Source organism: Notechis scutatus, chromosome 2 (assembly GCF_049901735.1).
Source record: "Notechis scutatus isolate UNSWTSFEM ecotype Mainland chromosome 2, rNotScu1.2, whole genome shotgun sequence".
Classification (NCBI taxonomy): Eukaryota; Metazoa; Chordata; class Lepidosauria; order Squamata; family Elapidae; genus Notechis; species Notechis scutatus.
This window is the reverse complement of record NC_142010.1, coordinates 131,797,377-131,820,546: the sequence shown is the minus strand read 5'-3', so window position 1 is coordinate 131,820,546 and position 23,170 is coordinate 131,797,377. Positions and strand designations below refer to the sequence as shown.

General features: G+C 38.3%; 1 protein-coding gene across 4 annotated transcripts in view; it reads right to left on the bottom strand.

Moving 5' to 3' along the window:
- The window catches only part of CA10 (carbonic anhydrase 10 (inactive)), a 389,056-nt gene that overhangs the window by 303,955 nt on the left and 61,931 nt on the right, over positions 1–23,170 (bottom strand). For all 4 annotated transcript variants that reach the window (XM_087956234.1, XM_026681334.2, XM_087956235.1 and 1 more), the window contains one exon: positions 9,280–9,354. In XM_087956234.1, coding sequence (XP_087812360.1) covers positions 9,280–9,354 — 75 coding nt within the window. The remainder of the gene's footprint in view (positions 1–9,279; positions 9,355–23,170) is intronic.

The window sequence follows — 23,170 nt, the reverse complement described above, 5'->3', positions numbered from 1 at the left end:
GTTAAAATGATGTCAATCTTTTTTAATACCCATGTCTCCAGGTTTTGGAGCTTTTTCTTTGGACTATTTAGCCTAAGTAATTTGCTGTTCTGTTAGCAACCCAGGCCAACTCAGTGTACATTCCCAAAACCAGTTAAAATAATTGGTCCCAGTGCTTGAAGGACCCTACTGTTTACTTCCCATTACTGCAAGAACTGAATATTTATTTCTACTGCTGGCTTTCTCTTCTTTAATCAGCTATCAATTCAGAAAGGTCTTGCCTGTTTATTTCATGGCTGCTGTGGTTTGTTCACAAGTCTTTACTGAGTGACTTTGTCAAAAGGCGTTTTTGAAAATCTAAGCAATCAATGTCTACCGGATCACCTTTATAAGTGTTGACACCTCAGGGAACTTAGAATATTTTACTGAGGCAAGTCTTGAAACCACTAATGTAGCATCAGCACATCTTGTCTTTCAGTGGGTAGATAAATCCAGGGGTGGGTTTCTTCCAGTTCTGTCCACCTCTGTAGAACCAGTAGCTCTCAAGAGCAGCAGACATAGAACCAGTTCTATGTCTGCTGATGTTTTTGCCCACCCGCCCACCTGGGCTCTTACCTGATTTTTATTTCCTGATTTCAGCTGCCAAACGAGCCACAGCTGCAGTTAAAAAAACAAGAAAAGGGGGCTGTTTCAAAGGCTGCTTCTTGGCAGGCAGCGTGCTAATGACATGCTAATGATGATTTATGATGATTTATAGGTGGGCGGCTCACAGCGGGCAGGGAAGCTCGTAAATCCCGAACCCCGGTAGTTAACCCTTTCGTATCCCACCCCTGGATAAATCCACTTCTTTATATTGCTATTTTCTATAATTTCTATAATTTCAGTTCTATAATTTCTAGTATCCTGCTCTTTTTTGGGGAATTAGAAAAACCCCAATTTTTAGAAGACACCACACATTTTTCTTAGCTAAATTCCTAGCATTTGAAAAGTTTCCAAAAATTTTGAAGCGATTTGAATATTATGACATCCCCATTCAACTTTTAACACTTTTCTAATTTAGGGGTAGTTCTCTTTGACAACTCAGGGATTTCTGTTGTACTTCCTTCACTGTTTTCTGCCTGTACCCATGCATGTGTTATGGTGCTTATCATTCTGATTACTTCAGCAAAATTCATGCTTTGCACAATGCCCTGAATGTAAATGTATTTAGTTCTTTTCTTCTTCTTTCAATTATATAACCACTCATATCACATAAGCAACTCTTGGGACACACAGTTAAAAATAGTACATTACAATCATACCAAATGAAAATTAAAAAAACAAGGGCATACAACAAGAATAAAACAAAAAATGGTAGCCATCAACAATAGTTAACAGTATCTCATAGGTTCACTCAACCTCCTGATCCTTATGCCTGAGAGAACATCTAGCCCGTAAGGTCTTTCTGAAAAGTCAGCAGGATGAGGACAATCTAATCTGGGGGGAAAGGGGCTCCAGAAGGCAAGTGCAGTGACAGCAAAAGCAGGTTTTCTAGATCCTGCCAGCTGACACTCTTTCATTTACAGGACCTGGGTGGTGGTCCTGTCAGGTCTGTTGTGGTGGACACAAGCAATCAAAGACAATCCCTCCTGATCCCATGCCATGTAGAGCTTTATAGGGAACAACCAGCATCCTGATGTCAACTCATATGGGAACCAACCAAAGTATGTACAAAAGCTCACCTGGTCATGGTCACTACTTGTTCCTTGAGTAGCTTCTGTGAGCCCAGGAACAACTATAATTCTTAGAAAGTGAAATAAAAAAATAATAATTTAAGATTTGGCTGGTATTTTCCTAAAATTTTTTTCCCTTGGGTGACTTTCAGATCCTGTGGCTCTGAACTGTGTATGCAATGCAAGATTGATGTTATAAAATGGCAAATCACAGCACTGGTGGGGTGATTACTCTTCTCAATATCCATCTTATGCAAAAGTCAAAATTATGAGATGAGGTATCACAGCATCAAAACACTGATCTGAGATAATCAATTCCAATAAAATCCCTATCGTCCATGCCAAATGATGGCAGATGCCCTGACTGAAATGCATTTTTGGAATATTAGGATAGAAAAGCTTGCTGGGAAAATTGAGATGAGACAGCTGAATCAAAGTAAGAAGTGTTGATTCATCCAGCAACTCCATGTGAGCAGTGAATACAAAAAAGTAAGCAACAGAAGGCAAAGCTGCATGTCTTACTCAGCAGCCTACAAATTCCAGAGAAAACAAACTTTTGTTGTCCTACAGAGATGTAAGGATCACATGAGAGAAACAAAAGTCATTGAGCCAAGATGGAGTGCCAATAAATAAATTCTACCAAAACATGAAGCCCAAAAGAGTTTGTGGATCTAAGACAAGAAATAGAATACTGTATACAAGAGAAGTAAAGTTAAACAGTGTTCATGTTCCACACAAATGCTGATATATTTTGCAAAACAGTTTAAAGTCTCATATTGCAATATGAACAAGCAAAGCAAGGTGAAATGAATATTGTCTTCAGCAGGGGTGTCACATTCAAGGCTTGCAGTCCGCACCCGACCCGTGGGGTGCTTAAATCTCACCCATGGAGCCGGCCTGGAAATAGCAAAGGGCCAGCCCAATGTACCTTTGGCAGCCCAAACAGGGTGCGGGGGCCACATGTGATCCCCCATGCCCCATTTTTGGCCTGGATGGCCTCCTGCAGCCCATGCCAGCCAAAATGGGGTACATGAGGGGCCCCCATGTCCCATTTTGGCCAGTAGGGTGTTGTAGGAAGCTGTCCAGGCTGAAAATGGGACCCGGGGGGGGCTTGCATGACCCCCACACTCCATTTTGGCTGGCAAGGTGCTGCAGGAGGCAGCCATCTCATATCCCCCCCCCAAGCCAGCCCATGAAGGAGAACTGCAATGGTGATCCGGCCTCTGAAGAAGTTTGACACCCCGGTCTTCAGCAACTGACTCATTTTCTAATAAGAATTTTTTGAAATTTCTAACCATTAACTCCACCCAAGCTTAGCTGGTGCTCTTCATGACTCTGACTCTTGGAAATAGAGAGAATACTCTGTTCAGGATGCTGACTAGCCCTGCAATATGGAACCTGGAGTTTCAGGGACCAAAAATATCAAAGGGAATAATTCAGCTTCATGTTCCACTGAGAAGCAAGAGATAAACCAGGTTCTTCATTGGTGTCCCATAACATCTCCCCATCCCTTGAAGAAGTAGCAAAAATAGACATAACATTTTAGATAAGTTTTAAACCATGCTTCCTCTGTGTGTTTCAAAGAAAATATTTACTTTTATTTTATTTAGTTTAAAAATAAACCATAAATGAATTTCAATAGCACCATAAAACAAATTCAACAATAAATGAAAAATAATTTGGTACAACATCTGGAAATAAAAATAACCTTTAAATCCATCATGGTGAGGAGTATCTGTTGAGGTATAAGATTTAATAGATGCTAGCTGCTCTAAGTCTGATGCAATATAAGTCTGATGCAATAAGGATGAATCAGCATAGCATGAGCATTGCCCTTTAAGACGAAGAATGGGTTCACATAAGTCTTTACCCCTTCAAGAGATATTTATATAAGGTTGACATTATAGAGGGCGTGTTCTCTCTCCTTGTGTCCAGTATCCATTGCAGAGTTCTCTGTGTAGAGTTGATTGCTTGTAAGGTATTTGCTCACCGTGTACTGTATATTTCTGTATATAGATAAACCACTGTTAAATGTCTAAGTCTCTGTGTGCTGTGTTTTGCTGCTGGGTAGTCTCATAATAGTAGTCACACTGAAAACTCTTTGACAGTATCATAACATAACAATTACACCTTTCAGTGAAGGAAATATCTTATCAATCATCAAAACTTTCCAAAATGATGAGGTCTTAGAGGTTCTCTAAAAGCTTCCAAGGGTTGATGTTGATCTAGTCTTGAATGGAAATCCTGCTCTCTGATTTTAGAAATTATGCTAATCAGTTGATAGCATAAAGTAACACAATATTAATGTATGTATAGTTTTATGTAACCTACCCCTTCTGTATAACTGAAACTGTTTTTTTTTTACAAAAAAACCAGTATTATTTTGCCAAAAGGTTTGGTAGCATTTCTAAAAATATTAACTAGCAAATATTCCAAAGGTAAAATTGCTCAGGTTAAGAACCACAGGGCAACAATCATAGTTTTTGAACAAAGATTTCTTGACAATAAATCATTTGCTTTGGAGACACTTTCTTATATACATAAAAGCTCTCCAAAACATGCAGGGGAGAATAAAATGATTTTTCTAGCAACGTAGACGTAGAAGCCCCCAACCTTGATTGGACAAGTGGGCACAATTGGAATTTTCAGGAGACACCATGGGCATTCTTGAAGTATGACTACTTGGCAGGCATGCCTACCCTCAAAATGGCTGTTCTGAGAAACATAAGCTCTTCCGAAATATCAATGTTCCAGAATGCTTTTATCCGTGGTGGCACAGTAGTTAGAATGCAGTACTGCAGGCTACTTATGTTGACTGCTGTCTGCCAGCAGTTTGAGTCCCATGGGCTCTAGACTGACTCAGCCTTCCATCCTTCCAAGGTTGGTAAACTGAGGACCCAGATTGTTTGGTGCAATATGTCGACTTCTTAGAGAGGGCTGTAAAGCACTATGAAGCAGTATATAAGTCTAAGTGCTACTGCTATTGCTATCCCCTTTACCCTTTCCATCTTATTCCCTGACATATCTTTGTTTTGCTTTTCTATTGTTGTTTGGGGTTTGGGGGCTTGTAGTGTTTTTGAGTATTTTGTTAACAAGGAAGCCACTCTTGCAGGACCTCAAGTCTAATGGGAATTGGCATAGCTGCCTTTCCTAAGCAGCAGAAAAGAGATTATTGGAGTGAGAAGTTGCCTATCCTCCCATTATTTTCAGTAAAGCATCAAGCCCAGGAAATTATTTTCTTGATAATATACATAATTATTTCTCAGTGGCTTGAATAGTTTTCTTATTATATTTAAGATGACCTACAAGCTTTAAAAACCACACTCATATGAGTCTGTTCTATTGCATAAAAGAGTAGATGAAAAAAGTAAATAACACTGGGGAAAAATCTTTGAATGCAGCACTTTTCCTCATATAACATATCTTCAAATTATCTCCTAGCATTATACTAAGATTTTTGTAAAAATGCTTTAAAGTAAAAGGGAAGATGATCAGTTATTAGAAGATTACAAGATATATATATATTTGTCCCACGTTTAGCATTCAGTATTCCCGAATTAAAGCAAAGATGGGCAAGTGACATGCAGTGGGTTAGTGATGACATGCCTACCGACACATAAATACCAACAAGCTATATACCAGACACATATTTTCTTGTGTGCCATACGATTCTTTTTGGAAGCAACTAAATTACAGTTAATGGCATCTCCTGTTGTATCAATAAAAAGAAAGGCTTTTTTACGTTGCATGTTTTAATTAACTTTCCCATACAATATTTCTACTCAACAATTGTTTTACAAGTGGTCACTTTTAATAAGATAATTATCATATCTGTATATTCTGCATTTCACTTCCTTTTGAGTGGACTGTTTAAAATTCTTCTCCTATTATCCCCACATACACAAACACATGCTTGAAACTCTGAATAAAATTTCATCCGAATAAGAAGACTGCGATCAATAAAAAGTTATATTTAAGGAGCTGCAAAACTCTTGTGCTCCTTTCTTCACTCAATTTACAGCAACAGAATATTTTCCAATTCAACATTTCCCAGAAAACCCACCACCATTGGATATGGAAAGATAGTAATCTAGTCTGCTTTGTTTACATGAAAGTGAAAATCAGATTAACTTCTCCCACTCAAGTCATGATAATCTTCTTAACTCTTATCCATTATTTTTCCCAGGCAAGTCATGCATCAATTGTTTTTCAAATGATCAGAACAATTATATTAACTGATCTGAACCTTTAATGATGATGTAAGATAAGTTACAACACTTACTATATGGCCTTCTTTATCTAGTATAATCCTCCTCCCACACAATGGAGTTCATAAATTCACTTGTAGGAAATACATAAGACCACACCAAAGGTGTTTTTTTAAATACTAAAAGTAGCTAAAGATTCTCGAGGAGTTCTCATAAAATAGTCATATTCAATATGCTTGCTTCCTGCTCTAAATTGTGGAGTGGGGCGGGGGGGAGGAATAGGATTATATCTCAAACTCTAAATGAATGGCTTTTTTTTTAGAAAAGCATATTTGGGTCAAATATAAGCTTCTCATAAAGAGGCAAATAGGCCAAACTTTGATGATGTGTGGAAATCTCAAACCTGACTATAAGACTAGTAACAAATAATGAACCTCATATAAGTTTTTGTAGTCAAGGGATGGCAAGTTAAGTTATCTGGATGGTCTTGAGACTGAAAAATAAGAGCCAAAATCAGGCTCAATGTCACATAAACATTAAGAAGCCTCATGCTTAATTCAAGTAAGCAATCCTTGCCTTTTAGCTGCAAACATATAAAATTGCAGGAGCATTAAGTAATGGAGGAAGGGGTCGTTGTGTATTTGTGCTATTATTTTTGTGTGGTGTGGACTGTGAGGTGGCATGAGTCAAGAAGGATGAATTTGCAGTTGGAGACCCAGCAGGAGCAAATAGGACCCAAAGAGAGAGATCAACTGAGAAAACTGGCAGGTGGAAATAATTGCAGGTTTTAGAGATCAGAATAGGTATCAGTGGAAATGCAAGGTTTGAGAATGGTGCTGAAATCTAAGGAGCTCAAAAAAGAATTGTATATTTCCTTCTTCTCATTCTTCCTCCCTAGGACAGAACTTACCCTAGAATTGAAAGCACAGAAAGAAGCTGCATGAAACAGTTAACATCTCTCTGAAATTGAACTAGGACTGTGTATGTATAGTTTGTTAAAATAAGGCCACTGGATATATCAAATATCACTGTCAATGCAAAACTGTATGTACTTGTAAGTAAAATTCCTGTCCCTTTCCCCCAACTTCTGGCAAGGAGTTAAGCATTCGGAGTATGGCAAAGCAGTCTATTGCATATTTACCAGTGAGGGAAATTGAACTACGGAAAAAGAAAACATAACAACATTAAGTTTAGTAAACACATCTTCTCTCACCATGTATGGAAGAAATATTAAGGTATATTTAAATAGAAGCTCTCAAGCATTATTGTTGGGATCAATATGCTAACTCTGTAAATTGCTTAGAGAGGCTGTAAAGCACTATGAAGCACTATATAAAGTACTATTATAATTCCAAAAAGACTTGCAACGTTAGACCAATTCATACAACTGTGAAGGAGATCTGGCAACAATTGCATCTTAGGAAGAGCCTTCAAAGGTGCACATATTCCAACATAGAATTAGAGCAAAACTGTTAATTAGAGACAGGGACTAAAGGCCATCCATCATCCACAATGGTTATACTCTTACTTTGCCACATAATTCCAGCTGCCAAAGCAGCAGCATTTATTCTGCCATTTTTAAGCCTTGGGTTTCCGAGCTAGTTTCTCAAGGAAGTGCATAATGTTCTTGGATCACTTGGATTACAATTTGGCTGATATCTCTCTCCCTCTCCCTCTCTCCCTCATTTTGAAAAACAAAAAAAGGATGAGGTAGCAGGGAAAAATAAGGTTTTCAGGGTATTCAAATGATATGAGTCTAAGGGCGGAATGGTTCCCTACTTTAAAAAATAACTAAGTCACCAAGTCCAGGATCAAAGAACCTTCAGTCTTGTTAGAAATCATGCTTCATAAACCAAACTTCTGTTTTTGATTCAGACCTTTAACATTTAAACAAATCGGAGACTGCTGTGAATATCTCTTGACTGTTAAAATCAAAACATGAGCAAAAGGCTTCAATATTTGGGTAAAAAAATGAGTCTGAGATGCAAACCTGAGGCCCCTGAGTCACAAGTAGATTTCTGAAGAGTTGGATAATATCTCCATTGCCCTTTTAAAAAATCCTAGCCAATTTTAAGTTTTGATATAGAAAAGGGAGAAATGTTTGGATAAATGGGAAGTGAACATATAAAACGCAATTTAAACATATTTTTTTATCCTGGAACTTATATCCTATTAGTGCCATTTTTTCTGAATATCACTCGAACTGTGTGGCCTTCACAAAAAAAGGTTATACAACTGTATGTTATGATTTAAAGCTCTTCTTTCTGTTTATAGGCTACTCTCCTGAAGCAAATATGTGTATGACAAGTGTTTTTTAAACCCTTTCTCACAAGTGGTCAGTCAAGAATTCTCAAGGGGTCAGTGAGCATTTATCATTATTCATCCTTCCATACACCATATTAACACTTACACTGGATATATACAATAGAGCATATACTCATCACATATCCCTAACTACATGAATGTGTTTCCTTGGTTTCATAATATTTACCTCAATGCGCATATGTCCAAAATTTTCTGTTTCCAAGCAAACTATTACTTAATTGCATAAGAAAGGAAAAGCTATAGATATTTATTATCACACATCTCATGTATGTATCTCGGAGTAGCACACACAATTTAAATAAAACAATGAAAAAACCTAAAAAGCATAAATAATACCCAAACTGTGGAATACATTCATAGTCTTATGTACAATATAATAATTTGATGGGGTCCCTAAGTTACATGAAATCCCCAAGTTTGCTGACAAAACCAGATTTAAGGAGATTTCAAGAAGGTCAATGAGGTTGGGGCCTATCTCAAAGGAAATATTATAAACCTGAGTTAACAGGAGGAAAATAGAACATGTCAAGGTTTTGACTTGGAATAATCAGAATAGTTTAAGTACAGAAAAAATAAGAACCAGTTCCTCCTCACAGCGATCAAGTATGTTGCCCATATTTTTCCTTTAATTAGGATCACTCCTTTCTATCTCCATGGTTATACCCTTCTGAGAATTCCCAGAAGATTTAAAAACAATCTTGTAGAAATAAGAGTTCTACAGATTTCAATGTAAATTGAATATAGGAAAAGACAGCCAAAAGCAGGGGCTAATTTTCCCCCCCTCCAACTTAAGAAACACAATTTGAAAATCAATAAAGTTAAAAAAAAACCACAAGGTTTTCTATACATATAACTATGATGCTTCATCTAAAGTGAGAGATATAGAATCAATCCAATTATTGACTTATGTTTTGATTTTTGTTGTAGTGCACAGCTGTTGGTATCTAAATTTTTGAAATTCCTGAACATAAAAGCCAACACTACATGTTATGATGTATATCAGAATAAAATAGCAATAATTCACATAATGTTTGAATAATGAATATAGCACTTACCTGGAACAAAGCTTCCCTGGACCACCTCCTTATAAGCCCACCAGCCTTCATGGATTTTTGGTGAATTCTGCTGAGCTAAAGAAAGAAAAACAGACCAATAAAAAATAGAGCAACAAAATTTTCTATTTTCATGATACAATAGCTTTTAGTCTTTCATATAACATTGTCTATAACACTATACAAAATAGGTCACAAAGTTTTGTATACAGTAGCTTCTAGAAGAGTTGATGGAGGCCATGCTCCAATTCTTAAATTGGATAGCAAGTCTTGTTTGTATCAATGAGGCTTATGTACAAAGAGAATCTCAAAAGTAGTCTTCAAGGACCCATTTTCATTTGATTTAACAGCTCTCAATAGACTACTGAAAGCTATTACCAAAGTGCAACACGATACAAATTCATGACGTATTGACAGAAGCAAAACTTCCCAACAGTAATATGCAGACAAACCAAGAGTGGGAGATAATTAATCAATGGAAATGGTACCCCAAATTTTGGTCTTTAATCAATAAATAATCTGAATGCACAATAAAACATTAGATGTTCATTTTAAAGAACATAAACTTCTGAATCTAAAGCCAGCATTTAACAAAATTGGGTTGATTTACATACAGACTTTATCTTTAAAGAAACTGCAATTTTGTATTAGAAGGAATGTTCTATTTCTTAAATCAATATTATTGACTTGTATATGATTCAAAATTTCAATTCACCCCAAAACCCTGAGATTATTGCAACCAATATGTTCTATATATCTATCTCTGAATGTTCCTGGGTCCTTAATGTTCTCCAAGCTTGGGTTTCCTGCTGCAGACATGATACTACCATCAGATAATGTAACATTGTTAGTGCTCTATCTCCAAAGTCCAAAATGAACAACAACCTAGCATTTCAACTCTCAGCTGTGTGTTTTTATCACTATTATTCTTACGCTTTGTTGATACAGAACTTTGGGTGGCTTTAAGAAATTGAAAAGCTGTCTGATTGGCATGGTTCTTATTGAGTGTCCCGGAATGCTCATTAAAAATGCAAGACATAAATACATAAAATAAATACAGCATTGGCTCTTGAACTCTGCTGGTGAGCTATAAATGCTGGTATCATGAGCAGAGCGTGGCAAACAAAAAAAAATCATAGTGGAATTAATGTTTCCATTTTGTTATTGTAATGAATATTATTTATGCAGTTAAGTACAGTCAGCCTTCTCCTACAAGTAGTTGTTGATTTGCAACCATTTGTTTAATGACTGTTCAAAATTACAATGGTGCTGAAAAAAATGATTTACAACCAGTCCTCACACTTATGACGGTTGCAGCATCCCCATAGTTACATGATCAAATCCAGGTGCTTGGCAACTGATATGTATTTACGAGAGTTGCAACATCCTGGGATAATGTGATTGTCATTTGCAACCTTCCCAGCTGGCTTCCCACAAGCAAAGTCAATGGGGCAAGATGGATTTCCTTAACAATTATACTAACAACTGCTTAACAATCCTGCCCCCCCCCCCAAAAAAAAATGTAAAATTGGAAATAACACACTTAGCAACCACCCTGCTTAGAAACAAAGCTTGTGGTTCCTGTAAGGAATGTAAGTCACCTAACAGTTGGGTTGGAAATATATAAACCAGGATAGACATTTAATACTGTCTCTTTAAGGGAATGCTAAAATTGTAATTGGGTGTGGTTCCCCAAACGGCCATAAGATGGAGCCATAAACCTGGTTTGGATGTCCTGTTGTTAGTTGCTAGTTGCTAGATGTTCTGATGGTCGATGTTCTTGGTTCCTGCATTTTTCCCTATTGACTGCTGCTGATCGTCGTTATTCTTGGATTTGATGTAAGTCAGTTACTGAACTGTTTTTGATACTGGATTTTGTTATTGGATTATCCCTGGACTGAAAACTGACTGCTATAACCGTGTATGACTTGGACTGCTTGTTGGACTTTGCTTAACCGTTTACTGGCAATAAAAACCTACATTTTACTATACAGTGTATCTGTGTGCTGGTTGTGTGTTATTCCTCACCACTCTCACTACGTCTCCCTGTGTGCACTCATTCTCCTAACGGGGAATTACCTCAACACTTCCAATTGTGGTTGTAAGTCAAGAACTACCTGTAATGTCACATAAGTGCAATCTTAAAGAAAACTCACAGCACTGCAATGAATGGGACATTCAAAACTAGGAAATGTTACTAATTGCTAAGAAAAGAATTATGAAAGAATCACTTTTTGACCTGTGTGTCAGGTGTTTGTCTTAGAGATCGTAATATAGGTAAGAAGACAGATTTATCTGTTTTGTCCAGAACTGCCTGGAATTTTCCCCCCTGTATTTTCAAATAAATGTTAAAAATCAACCTTTCCCCCAATCTTTCTGCACATTGGTTGCATAATAGCAATCAGCATTAGGGCTACCAGTTCTGGACCACAAAATCTAATTGATTGGTAAATGGTGGAAAAGAAATACAGAGAATTCTGTTCTCATCTAGTACTTTTTGTAGCCCAGATATGGTAGCCATAATCATCATACTAACAATCAATTAGATTTTGTGGTCCAGAACTGACCCTTGAAACTTTGAAATGAAAAACAAAGGGGCACATGCTTAGTTCTCACTGTCTCTTAGTGTTGTTTTGAAATTTGACCTGTTACAAGACAGCCAAGTTTGAGTGTCCCGTGCACACCTTTACTTGTTGCTATTGATATTCAGAGTTAAAACCAGGATTGTAAACCAGTGATCTGCTGAAAATCTGTATCCTATTAAAAAAAATGGGGGTGATCATGTCATTAGATTTCTAAAAAAGGAAGAGAAATTCTCTAGTGATGTTTGTACTAGGCTAGGATAATTTGGACAATATCACAATTTTTATATATGTTTCTTAAAATATTTGTCTTTTAATTATTTATTCATCACATGGGGCAACATTTTCAATCTTCATTCTTAAACCTTCCTGAAAACACATATACATAGAAGCAAACCAAATTATAAAATAAGTAAAACTTTTACTCTGCAATGTATGTAACTTTTGAGAGGGAACACCTAAAACATATAAAACATTTTACCTTTCTCTTTTATATAAGATAAAGGTCATTTAGTGAACAAAATACCTGCTTGTGAGGTGTTTTTTTTTTTGCTGAACAAGAGAAGTAATATTATTAAGTTTTGTGTTAAATGATGCATGACATTGAACTCTATTAGGAAAAAGGTAATGCTGTCAGTGCCATTATACTTATAAAATGCTTATGAGGTCAACAAGCATCAAGTTGACTTTCTAGAAAAAAAAAACCAAACAGACAGTAAACAGGCAGAAAAACATTACGTACTGAATCCTAAATCACACTATCCTGGCAATGAGAGATACACATGAATTTACCAAAAAGTGTACTTATACACCTTAACTACAGGAGTAGTTAAGTCAGATGGGTTGGGGCACATGCTCTGAATTAGTGTGCCAGAGATCTGAAAGTCACTTAAAATATGACGGAGGAAGAATAAAAAGAAATTACTGACCTAATCCTGTAAGGAAGGCAGGAAGGAAACATTCTGGTGTTGTTTACAGAAACTGCCTCTCCATTAACTCTTATTACATTCTTGGCAAGACTTCCTGTCTCAGGAACTTCTCTGGAGTTTTTTTCCCCTCCTTTGCTGGTACTTTGCTTGTGTGGAGTGACCATTCAAAATTACAATGGCACTGAAAAAGTGACTTATGACTATTTTTCACACTTACGACTGTTGCAGCACCCCCACAGTCATGAGAGGCCAGGCGAGGAGATGCGTGCCTCGATGTGAGTGATGATGATTTGGCCACGCCCAGCCAGTCACATGACCATCAAGCCACACCCACCAATAAGCCACGCCCACAGAACCGGTTGTTAAAAAATTTGAATCCCACCCCTGACTAGAGCGCAGGGTATCTGTGTATGGCATTGAAAAGCAAATGAGAAAGCAGATCCCAATGTACATCATTGTCTTTAAGAAAACTGCACATGAAAAGCATGACCGATACAAATTTGCACTGCACCTTGTTTTAAAATGAATTCTGATATACCAAGCAGGATTTGACATTTCATTTTTCAGACAGACAACGAAAGGGCTGAGGTGCCATGGGAGGTAAAGGATCTCTCCCACGATACATACACACACTCTTACACACACTCTACCATATGAGTAGTGTTTGTAAATTGTGCAAAGAAGGCACCCTAATCCACAAAGCTGGATTAGCAACTGACATCTCAAAAACAAAGGGCAGTGAAATTAAAATGAAGCTGCCACACAAATATGTCTTGTTCAGGATCCAATGTGGGCCACACAGCATAGCAGGGCTGTGCTCTTTAATCTCTTGTCCATCTGACAACATGGCACAATGCCTGCCTGCATTCCAAGGAAGTCTGACCTTACAATTGGGCTGCTGATGCCAATTGTCAAGAAGGGCCTTAAAAATAGACAGCTCAAATTGTCCTGCCCATATCATAATTCCCTTTCATGCCAGCAGAAAATGCAGCTATGACCAAATTGTACACAGGCATCACATTTGAATAAGCAAAGCAAGCACGTCCTACTGCATTATACAAATAGCAATTCAACGAAAACTGCTTGGAGAAATATATCCGTCCCACAGGGTTGCATCAAACTGATGACTCCATTGTAGATTGAAGTCTTTAATGAGCTCTGCCACACACTTTAACGATTTCCCCACTTTGTCCTCACCATCCACAAACCGCAAACACATTTAGCATCCAGCTGAGCTCACACAGAAAAGCTTTAGCCAGATTCTGCTCAACCCCAGTTAAACACTAGCTGAACCTATCAACTAACCAGCATGACTTCTCTGCCCCAAATTCATCAGTCACTGAATTTGCCTCTCCTTTTCTCAAAATTTGCAAAACTCCATGAAGGAAAAACAAAAGAAAACCTCAACACATTCATATCATGTTGGTACTATTCTAGTAATGTGGCATAGTATTCCACAGATTCCAAAAAGTCTGCAAAGCTACATTTGAGGTTAACAGTCTGTCCAGGAAGAAATGAAGGGCAGAAAATCTGAACAGCATGCAAGTTTCACCTATAGCAAGAGATAGAAATGGAAGGACATTGATTTTTCACATGGGTTGAGGAAGCTAGTAATAAGATTCTGCATAAGATTACTACCGATTTATAATCAACATATGGTTTACCACAGCAGAGATAAAGTAAAACCATTTTGGAGTAACTACATGTACTCCATGTAACTACATAGACTACATGTACATGTACTACATGTACAATAACTACATGTAGATTATTCATTGGTTGGTTGGTTGATTTACATTTTTATGCTTCCTATCTTATAAGGTGACTCTGGGTGGCTTATAAAAATTATTTTTATAAGGTTATAAATTTCAGCTTTAATGGCTGGAATTTGCAAGCTATACAACAGTTATGACTTTACAAAGAAGCAGAAGACATCCTAATGCAACATCCTGAGAGTTCTTACAAATCTTTGCAATGGCATGTTTGTGAAAAGGTAACTGATTTTATAGTTGAGGTGCCTGAATATGCACAATTGTTCACCAATACATCTAAATCAGTTTCAGCCAATCCATTCCTGATATTCTCATTTTCAGCATTATCATTGTGAAAAATGGAAAGAAATGTGCCTTATTCTAATTCCAGTACAGGTAGTCCTTGAGTTATAACAGTTCATTTAATGACTGTTTAAAGTTACAATTGCACTGAAAAAGTGACTTACGACCATTTTTCAGTTACGACCTTTGCAGCGTCCCCATGAACATGCGACCAAAATTCTGATGCCTGGCAAGTAGTTCAGATTTATGACAGCTGCAGTGCCCCAAGGTCATGTGATCACCTTTTGCAACCTTCTGACAAGCAAAGTCAATGGGAAAGCCAGATTCACTTAACAACTGGGTTACTAACTTATTAATTGCAGTGTTTTACTTAACAACTGAGGCAAGAAAGGTCATAAAATGGGGCAAAACGCACTTAACAAATATCTCACTTAACAACAGAAATTTTGAGCTCAGTTGTGGTAATAAATCAAGGACTACCTGTGTTTGTATTCTAGAATATTCTTACCGTTATATTTATAACAATGTCTTGCAAATAAATTGACAGAACTGGTTGTCTATAGAAAAGGTTCCATTGAAGAAAATGCAACAAGGAAACTATTAACATCCAGACTTTACATATTGTATGGCATTTCATTGCCCATCATACTGTATATTAAGAAATTACAGGTAAACAGAGACAACGTCTTATAAATGGTGCAGATGAAATATTGTTTCTAGTCTGATACCTTAATCAATACACCAAACTCGCTGTCTTCCCGTATGTTGTCCCACTGAATCATTATGATTCCAAAACTGCAAAGGAAAGATATTTTGTGTGTGTGAGAGAGAGGGGGGGGGAGGGAGGGAGACAAAGGGAGAGAAAAAGGGAGAAAAAAGGAGAGAAAGGGGGGAGGGAGGGAGGGGGAGGGAGGGAGAATGAGAATGAATAAGAAATATGAATATTTACTTGTTCCTGGTACCATATCAATTTACTTAATTTTGTATTTCTTATATTTGCACCTTAATTTTTATGATTTATAATTTTTAGGATTGAAGTCTATCCCTTCCCCTCCACTGAACCTCAAGCCAAGCCTTCCAGCCTCTGCATTCACAGAGGCATCTAAGAATAGCAGAAGAGATGCCCGTTGTCTTTGATGAATTGAGAAGTCTTGCACAACCCGGTATTTTCTTTGGGTAGAAAGGGAAGGAAAAAAACAGCAATAATGGAAAAAAAAAGAGATGTGGGAAAGCATATATGATAAATTGCAGAAAGACTTCAAGAGACGGAATGGGGAGGAGAAAGAACTGGTACACTGTAGGCTTTAATTTGAAGAAACCATAAAGTAGGATATTGATAAGGGTTGAAAGCACAGCTTGAGAAGAGAACAGCATGGCCTAGGCAGATTGAAAGCCTTGGTAGTAATTGTAGTTTATTTCCTGAGGTAAATGATTCCTTGTAGCATCAGACTTATGATTATACACACCCAACAGAGGCCATAACCTTCCTGAGCTTGGAACTCAAAAGGAGAATCTGTCAACAATCCTGCAAGACTGGAGAGCAGGGCAGCCAAGGGGTGTGTGACAGGTTGTGATCTCGGCAGTTGTTGAGAAGAGCAAAATGGTGGGAAAACTGGGGGAAGGTAGATAAGATTCTGGTGGTGATAGCAGAGGTGGCTGCTAAGAGGCAGGGGAGGAAAGCAATCGCACTGGAAGTTCTGGAAATAGGGATATCACATATTGGAACAGGGAAAGTTGGAAATTGGTCAATTGAATAGGACGACAAATGGGCCAGGGGAAGGAGGATACTTTAACTATTTAACTATCTTTGCATTTGAGACAAAAAAAATGCAAAATAATGTTCATATATATGCAATTACTTTTCCCAGCATCAGAAAAACTGGCTTTTCAATCACAGTATTTTCCCAACAAATCTTGATTTTTCAAAAGACCTGCTGGCAATAATATAGAATTGACGATGACACACTTTCCAAATTTCACCATGGAAACATACCATGCAGATCATGTGATCTGCAGATTACAGTGATCACAGATTTAAGGGGCAGGATTGAAGCTGATTGTTGGAATCAGGAAATAAATTAAAGGACATAAATCTAGACTGTCGACTCTGGTCAACAGATGAAGGGGAGGGGAAAAAAAGCATGCAATTTACCAGGCTGCAATATACGGAAGTTTGAACCATGACTGTTGTGAAAACAGTAAAACAAAAAAACAAAAACAAAAACTAGACATTCAAAAAGCCAGCTGATATTTGATTTTAAGGCTATGACTGCTGGAGAGAAGACATGAAAGGGGAAAAAAAAAAGGCAGAACAGGTCCTCTCTTTGCTGGCTATCTGGGTAACCCTATCCAAGAAGGAAACGGACAACCGGAATATACTATGCTGAGACCTCTCCAGTTAGAGGAGGGGGCAAGGTAGTGGGAGATAGGGGGCAATGGGCTGGTAGATTGCACTGCCCTAGACATTCAATCAATTAATTTTTATTATGGTCACGGACCAGCAAAGAGGGAAAAGAAGGTGCTGGAAGAAATGGCAGACCAGCCAGAAAAATCTTGCTATGATGAGAAGGGATGAAGGGAAGCTAGAATAGAATGGTGATGTGGATCAACATTATCTCTTCCTCCATCTATCCATCTCTTCATCCATCCATCTCTTCATCCATCCAATCAGCATTTGCACCAAGACAAATTGTCCAATCGCACTTGGCCAATAAAGAATTCTAATTCTAATCTAGGTTTCGCTTGTTCTGAAACCTCCTCAAACTACTAAAGCAATCCAGATTTTATTTCTGCTGAAGTGCGACTAATGAAAAAGAGTTTGTGTGAGGAATAGCACAAGTGTCCAAATGAAGTCAGAGATGGTGTCACGAACTTGTAGTTTTTATATAAATAAATATATTTTACATCTATAGATAATACACCAAACAAGATAATCAGGCTAACAGGAGCATCCTGAGCAGAGGTGGTATTCCGCAGGTTCTGACCAGTTCTGGAGAACCGGTAGCGGAAATTTTGAGTAGTTCGGAGAACCAGCAAATACCACCTCTGACTGTCCCCGCCCCCACCTATTCTCTGCCTTCCATTGAGTCCCAGCTGATCGGCTGGGTCTTCTTTTGTTGCCTTGCAAAGGAGAACAGAGCCGGAAAGCAGGTTAGTGAGGTGGGGAGGGAATGGGGATTTTGCAGTAACCTTCCCCCAGGAGTGAGGAGGGAATGGAGATTTTACAGTACCCTTCCCCTGCTGTGCCCACAAAGCCACGCCCACCAAGCCACACCCACAGAACTGGTAGCAAAAAAATTTGAATCCCACCACTGATCACGAGGTAAATCACAGAGCACACAAGGCCCACAGGAGAAAAAGGCAGGGGAAAAGAGAAACTCCCCCCTCCACACCCATAACAACGATCACAGCATAGATTTGCCTCCAGCAAGACCCAGCACTCACCAACCAATCAACTACGACTGTCTGTTCTGACTCACTGCACAACCCCATTGCTCCAGCTACTAAATTTAAGTATCTTAATAGTTTGGCAGAACCTATGGAATGTGATGGTTTCTTCTAGGTTTGAAATAACAAGAAAAAAAGTAGGTGCAATCCTAGCAAAGGGAACCATTAAATGGACTGCAGCAACTCCCAAACCTCTCTTTTAATCAAAGAGATTTCAGGCATTATCTAAATGCCTGAAATCTCTTATCTAAATTCCTTGTCCAAGGAAAGGTTGACGTTCCCAGTCATGGGCCTCAGAATTTCCTGCACTCTATGGCAATCATGGACATGTCACAACTGGTTATCTAGCTACCTGAAGGCAGTAAGGGTCAGATTAGTTTTTACATTTGGGATGATCTGAAAAAAAGGAGGCCTGGGTGACTCTGATATCATGGACAAATTATTCCTTAGTCAGTTTTCTAAACAGAAAGAATAAAAATAAATGGCTCCAAAAAGGCTGAAATGTTCTCACACACACACAAATCCCCTAAATACTTGGTGGAAAATCACAGCTTTCACTGCCTAGTTATGCCTAGAGTACCAGCTGCAACCCTTCCTCAGCCAGTCATATTTAGTAAGAGTTATCTATGTTGTAGTACAGTAGGTCCCATTGATGGCTGCAGTATAGTGCATGAGTAGCTGTATTTGAAAAGAACCTAGAAGTTAGATTTGGTGGAAAATGAAGCAGTTCAGCTGCTAACCAGTGCAAGGAAGAGGAAGTATGATACCAAAACTAAAAGATCTATATTGGTTGCCAATTGCTTATCCAGAATAATTTAAAAAGTTACTACCAATAACAATGTAAACTAGAGTTACTATCACTTACAATCATGGCCTGAATGATTTAGGAATTGAGTACCTGAGGAAATACTGCTCCATTGCTAAGATCTGCAAGAGGAGCTATTTTGAAGAAACCCCTGTTGCCAGAATTTCATTTTCATTGTATTTCCCCCAGTTATATAACATACTTCCTCAACAGTTGTGTTTGCCCCACTCTCTCATTGCTTGTTTTTTTTTTAATCATAAAGGCTTCCCTTTTTCAGAATGCCAATTAACTTTAGTATTAATTTTAATATTTTTCTAGATTTAGGATGGTTTTAAATTTTGTAGGCTGCTTTAAATATTTGGTAGAGTAGAAAAGTGAGATATATTTAATCAAGATACAATGAATATTGTATAATGCTATAATACCTTTATAAAATTTCACCTTTATGTTCACATTTTCTGGAATTTTCTATTCACTTAACTTATTACTTCAGCATGGGGCAGCAGCATATTGCAGTTGTCAAATGAGCCAATGAACCGTGGTGGCACAGTGTTTAGAATGCAATACTGCAGGCTAACTCACTGTTCACTGCCAGGAGTTTGATCCTGACCAGCTCAAGGTTGACTCAGCCTTCCATCCTTCCAAGGTTGGTAAAATGAGGATCCAAATTGTTTGAGGCAATATGCTGACTCTGTAAACCACTTAGAGAAAGCTGTAAAAGCACTATGAAGTGGTGTACAAGTTTAAGTGCTATTGCTAAGTGCTACCAACAAACATGTAATATTAAGAAAATGGAAACTGGTAGTTCCATTTCATGCTGCACTGATTATACCACACCTGTCATATGGAGAACTGGGTATGTTTAGCCTAAAAAAGAGCTGGATAAGGAAAGACATAGCAATATTTCCATTCTTGAAAGGTTATCACAGGAAAGAAGATATGGATTTATTCTCTGAGGTGCCAAAGGTTAGATTTATGAGACTACTGGTCTGTGACCAAATAAAATTGATGGATGGATGATTGATGGATTAGGACAAGAATCAATGGATGGAAATGAGAACCAAAATAAGGAGGAATTATCTGACCATGAGAGGTATTAAGCAGTGGAATAGTCTGTGTCATGGAATTGGGCAGTCATTTGTCTGGGATGGGATTTGTTATTCCTGCCCTGGGCAGAATTCCAATGTCCCATCCCAGTGCTGTGAGTCTATGAATATGTGATATTTTAACTGAGGAATAATAATATATCAGAGATACAAAAGTCGGCACTGATGGATAGAGAAGAAGATTTGGAAGTTTGTAATGTTATTAAGAGAGTAGCAAGATGATTTAGAGGTAGAATGAATTTGGGAAATGAGAATGAATAAAAGAAAATTAAGGCTTCATATATCATTAACAGGATAAGAAAAAACAAATTAGGACATATGGGCTTTGGGGAAAAAAATGAAAAATTTAGTCTTGCATATATTAAATTGAGCCATGATAAAGCATTCAAGCAGTAATATCAGAGAAGCCCTTAGAGATGTGGATTTGCATGGCTGATCTAAGGCTGAGATGTAGAGGTGTAATGAAATATAATGGAGTTCCAAAAGACATTAGAAATTATGGGATTACTCAGGGACAAAAGCCTATATCCAATGATACATCCTTGGGGGAAAGCAGCAGCAGACTCTCCAAATGGAGACACAGAGAAAACAATCAGACAGAAGACACAAAACACAACACAAAATGAACTGCGGCACCCATCTAGCATCCTCCCTAACTGTCCAAGTCATATCTGAAGACAACCATATCAGTAACGTCTCTCAGTTTCAAAAAGGCTAATGATATGCTACATACTTAGTCCAAGGCAGGATTCACAAAAAAATGACACTGATAAATTAAAAATAATTCCAGGCCACAAAAGAATCTCCAGTGCATCCATCAGCTTTTTGGCAATTAGTAGAGTGGCAACAGCACAGGAGCTGGTGGCATCAATAAGGCCTGGAGATGCTAAAGTGTCTTTTGGGGCACCTAAAATGATAAACTTATTTACTTTTTAAAAAAATGCCAACAGATCGTACAAAGTTGCTTGGTGGGTCCCATGTAGTACAGGCCTGGTCTATGGAAATGTCCCATTTCAATTTAGAATCCCAAATAGTTCTCAAACGTATTTTGTGTTTGTTAAATTAGTTCTCCTAAATGAACTACAAGTTGTTTTCTACTTAAGAACACAACTGAGCCCAAAATTTCCATTGCTAAGCAAGATAGTTGTTAAGTGAGTTTTGCCCCATTTTATCACCTTTCTTGCCACATTTGTTAAGTGAATCACTGCAATTGTTAAGTTGGTAACTGCTGTGGTCTGCCGGTGGCCTGCAGAGCTGGCAGCAGAGTCGGACAGTGGGGAGGAACGTGGGCCAGTCCTGGAGTCTGTAGGGAGGGCTCGGATGAGGGATCTGCATCCGACACAGAGATGGGGCCAAGGCCATCTGAGAGTTATGTGCTGACTCCGGAGCCTCCAGAAGCTGACATCAGCAAGGCAGAGGAACAGGGGGAGCCTGTTCCCAGTGTGTGCTTGCGCAGAGCTGCCAGAAGGCAAGAACAGTTAAGACAAAAGGGGGAGTAAGGCTTGGAGTTGATTGGCCCCTCCCATATGACATAAAGGAGGAGCAAAGGGACATGAGCCTTTGCAGGAAACAACTTTGTTCATTCTGGTTGGTTTAAACTCTGAAGCTCTATGTTGACTTTGTGCTCTGTTTGGCCTTGTACAGCTAATTGACAATTTAGTCATTGGCAGCATTTCAAGGGAGATAAAGGTGGGTGCTTATCAGCCTTATTCTGAAAGACTGTGGCAGACTTCTGTTGGACTATTCACAAACTGTTTGGGACTCATTACGGGCTGTGAATGCGTATAATTCACAGCTGTGAAAATAAAAAGAGGGTTTTTGGGACTAAGTGTGTGATTGTGACTGTCTCAGGAAGCCTTGGACAGAACAGTAACACGGTTCTTAAGGGAATCTGGCTTCCCCACTGACGTTGCTTGTCAGAAGGTCACAAAAGATGATCACATGACTCTGGGAAACTGCAACCATCATAAATACATGCCAGTTGCCAAGTGTCCAAATGACCATAGGGAATGCTGCAATGATCGTAAGTGTGAAAAATGGCCATAAGTCACTTTTTAAAGTGCTGTTGTAAGTTTGAATGGTCACTAAATTAGTGTTTTGAAGTCAAGGACTACCTGTATTCAAGTATGATGTGAGGTAGTGGCAAAAGTGTCTGGGCTGAATCAAAGTTGGCTGGATAAGCCAATGCCAGCCATTTTCTGGACTTACTTCAAAGAACTGCTATGAGGTAAAAAAGGACAATAATGTTAGGATCTTTGAGACAGGGTAAGATAAGCATTTAATGCAAATATTTGTTAAACTTAAGTGAGATAGCTAGCAGCTTCCTGTTTCATCTGATAGGATTTAACCAGTATGAAGAGGTAAATGTTACTCATATTATAACCACTGAATGCCACATGCTAAATACGGCAAATAAATATAATCACTGAATATAGTCAGAGCAAAAAATGGTACTTGGATATAACCAGAGAAAGAAGTGGATTTTAATAATTTAATAATAATAGTAATCTATTTATTTACTGCCTGACTCCCAGCACCTCTGGGCAGTTTGCATTGTTAAGATATTTAAAAAGAAAGAACGACACAAAACCCACAAAGCACAAGACTGAAAAACATTGATGGCAAAGGAAACAAACCCACTGGGGAAGAGAAAAGAAGAAATACTGGGTAATCGGTCAACCTCTCTCCAAAAGCTTGGGTGAAGAAGCAGGTCTTTAAGGCCTCTCAAAATACTAGTATAGGATGTGGGCCATTTGAATTTTTTTATGGGTGGGGTGGGGAACAGAGGGCAGGCACTGCCACAGAGAAGACACACTCCTGGGATCCTGATGGATAGCATTGCTTAACCCTGGGGTGTCCAACCTTGACAACTTTAAAAACTGTGGACTTCAATTCCCAGATTAACCCAGTTTACAAGAGACACCCCCACCAAAAAAGCTACTTATGAACCAGTTCCAAAGTTCTGATGGTC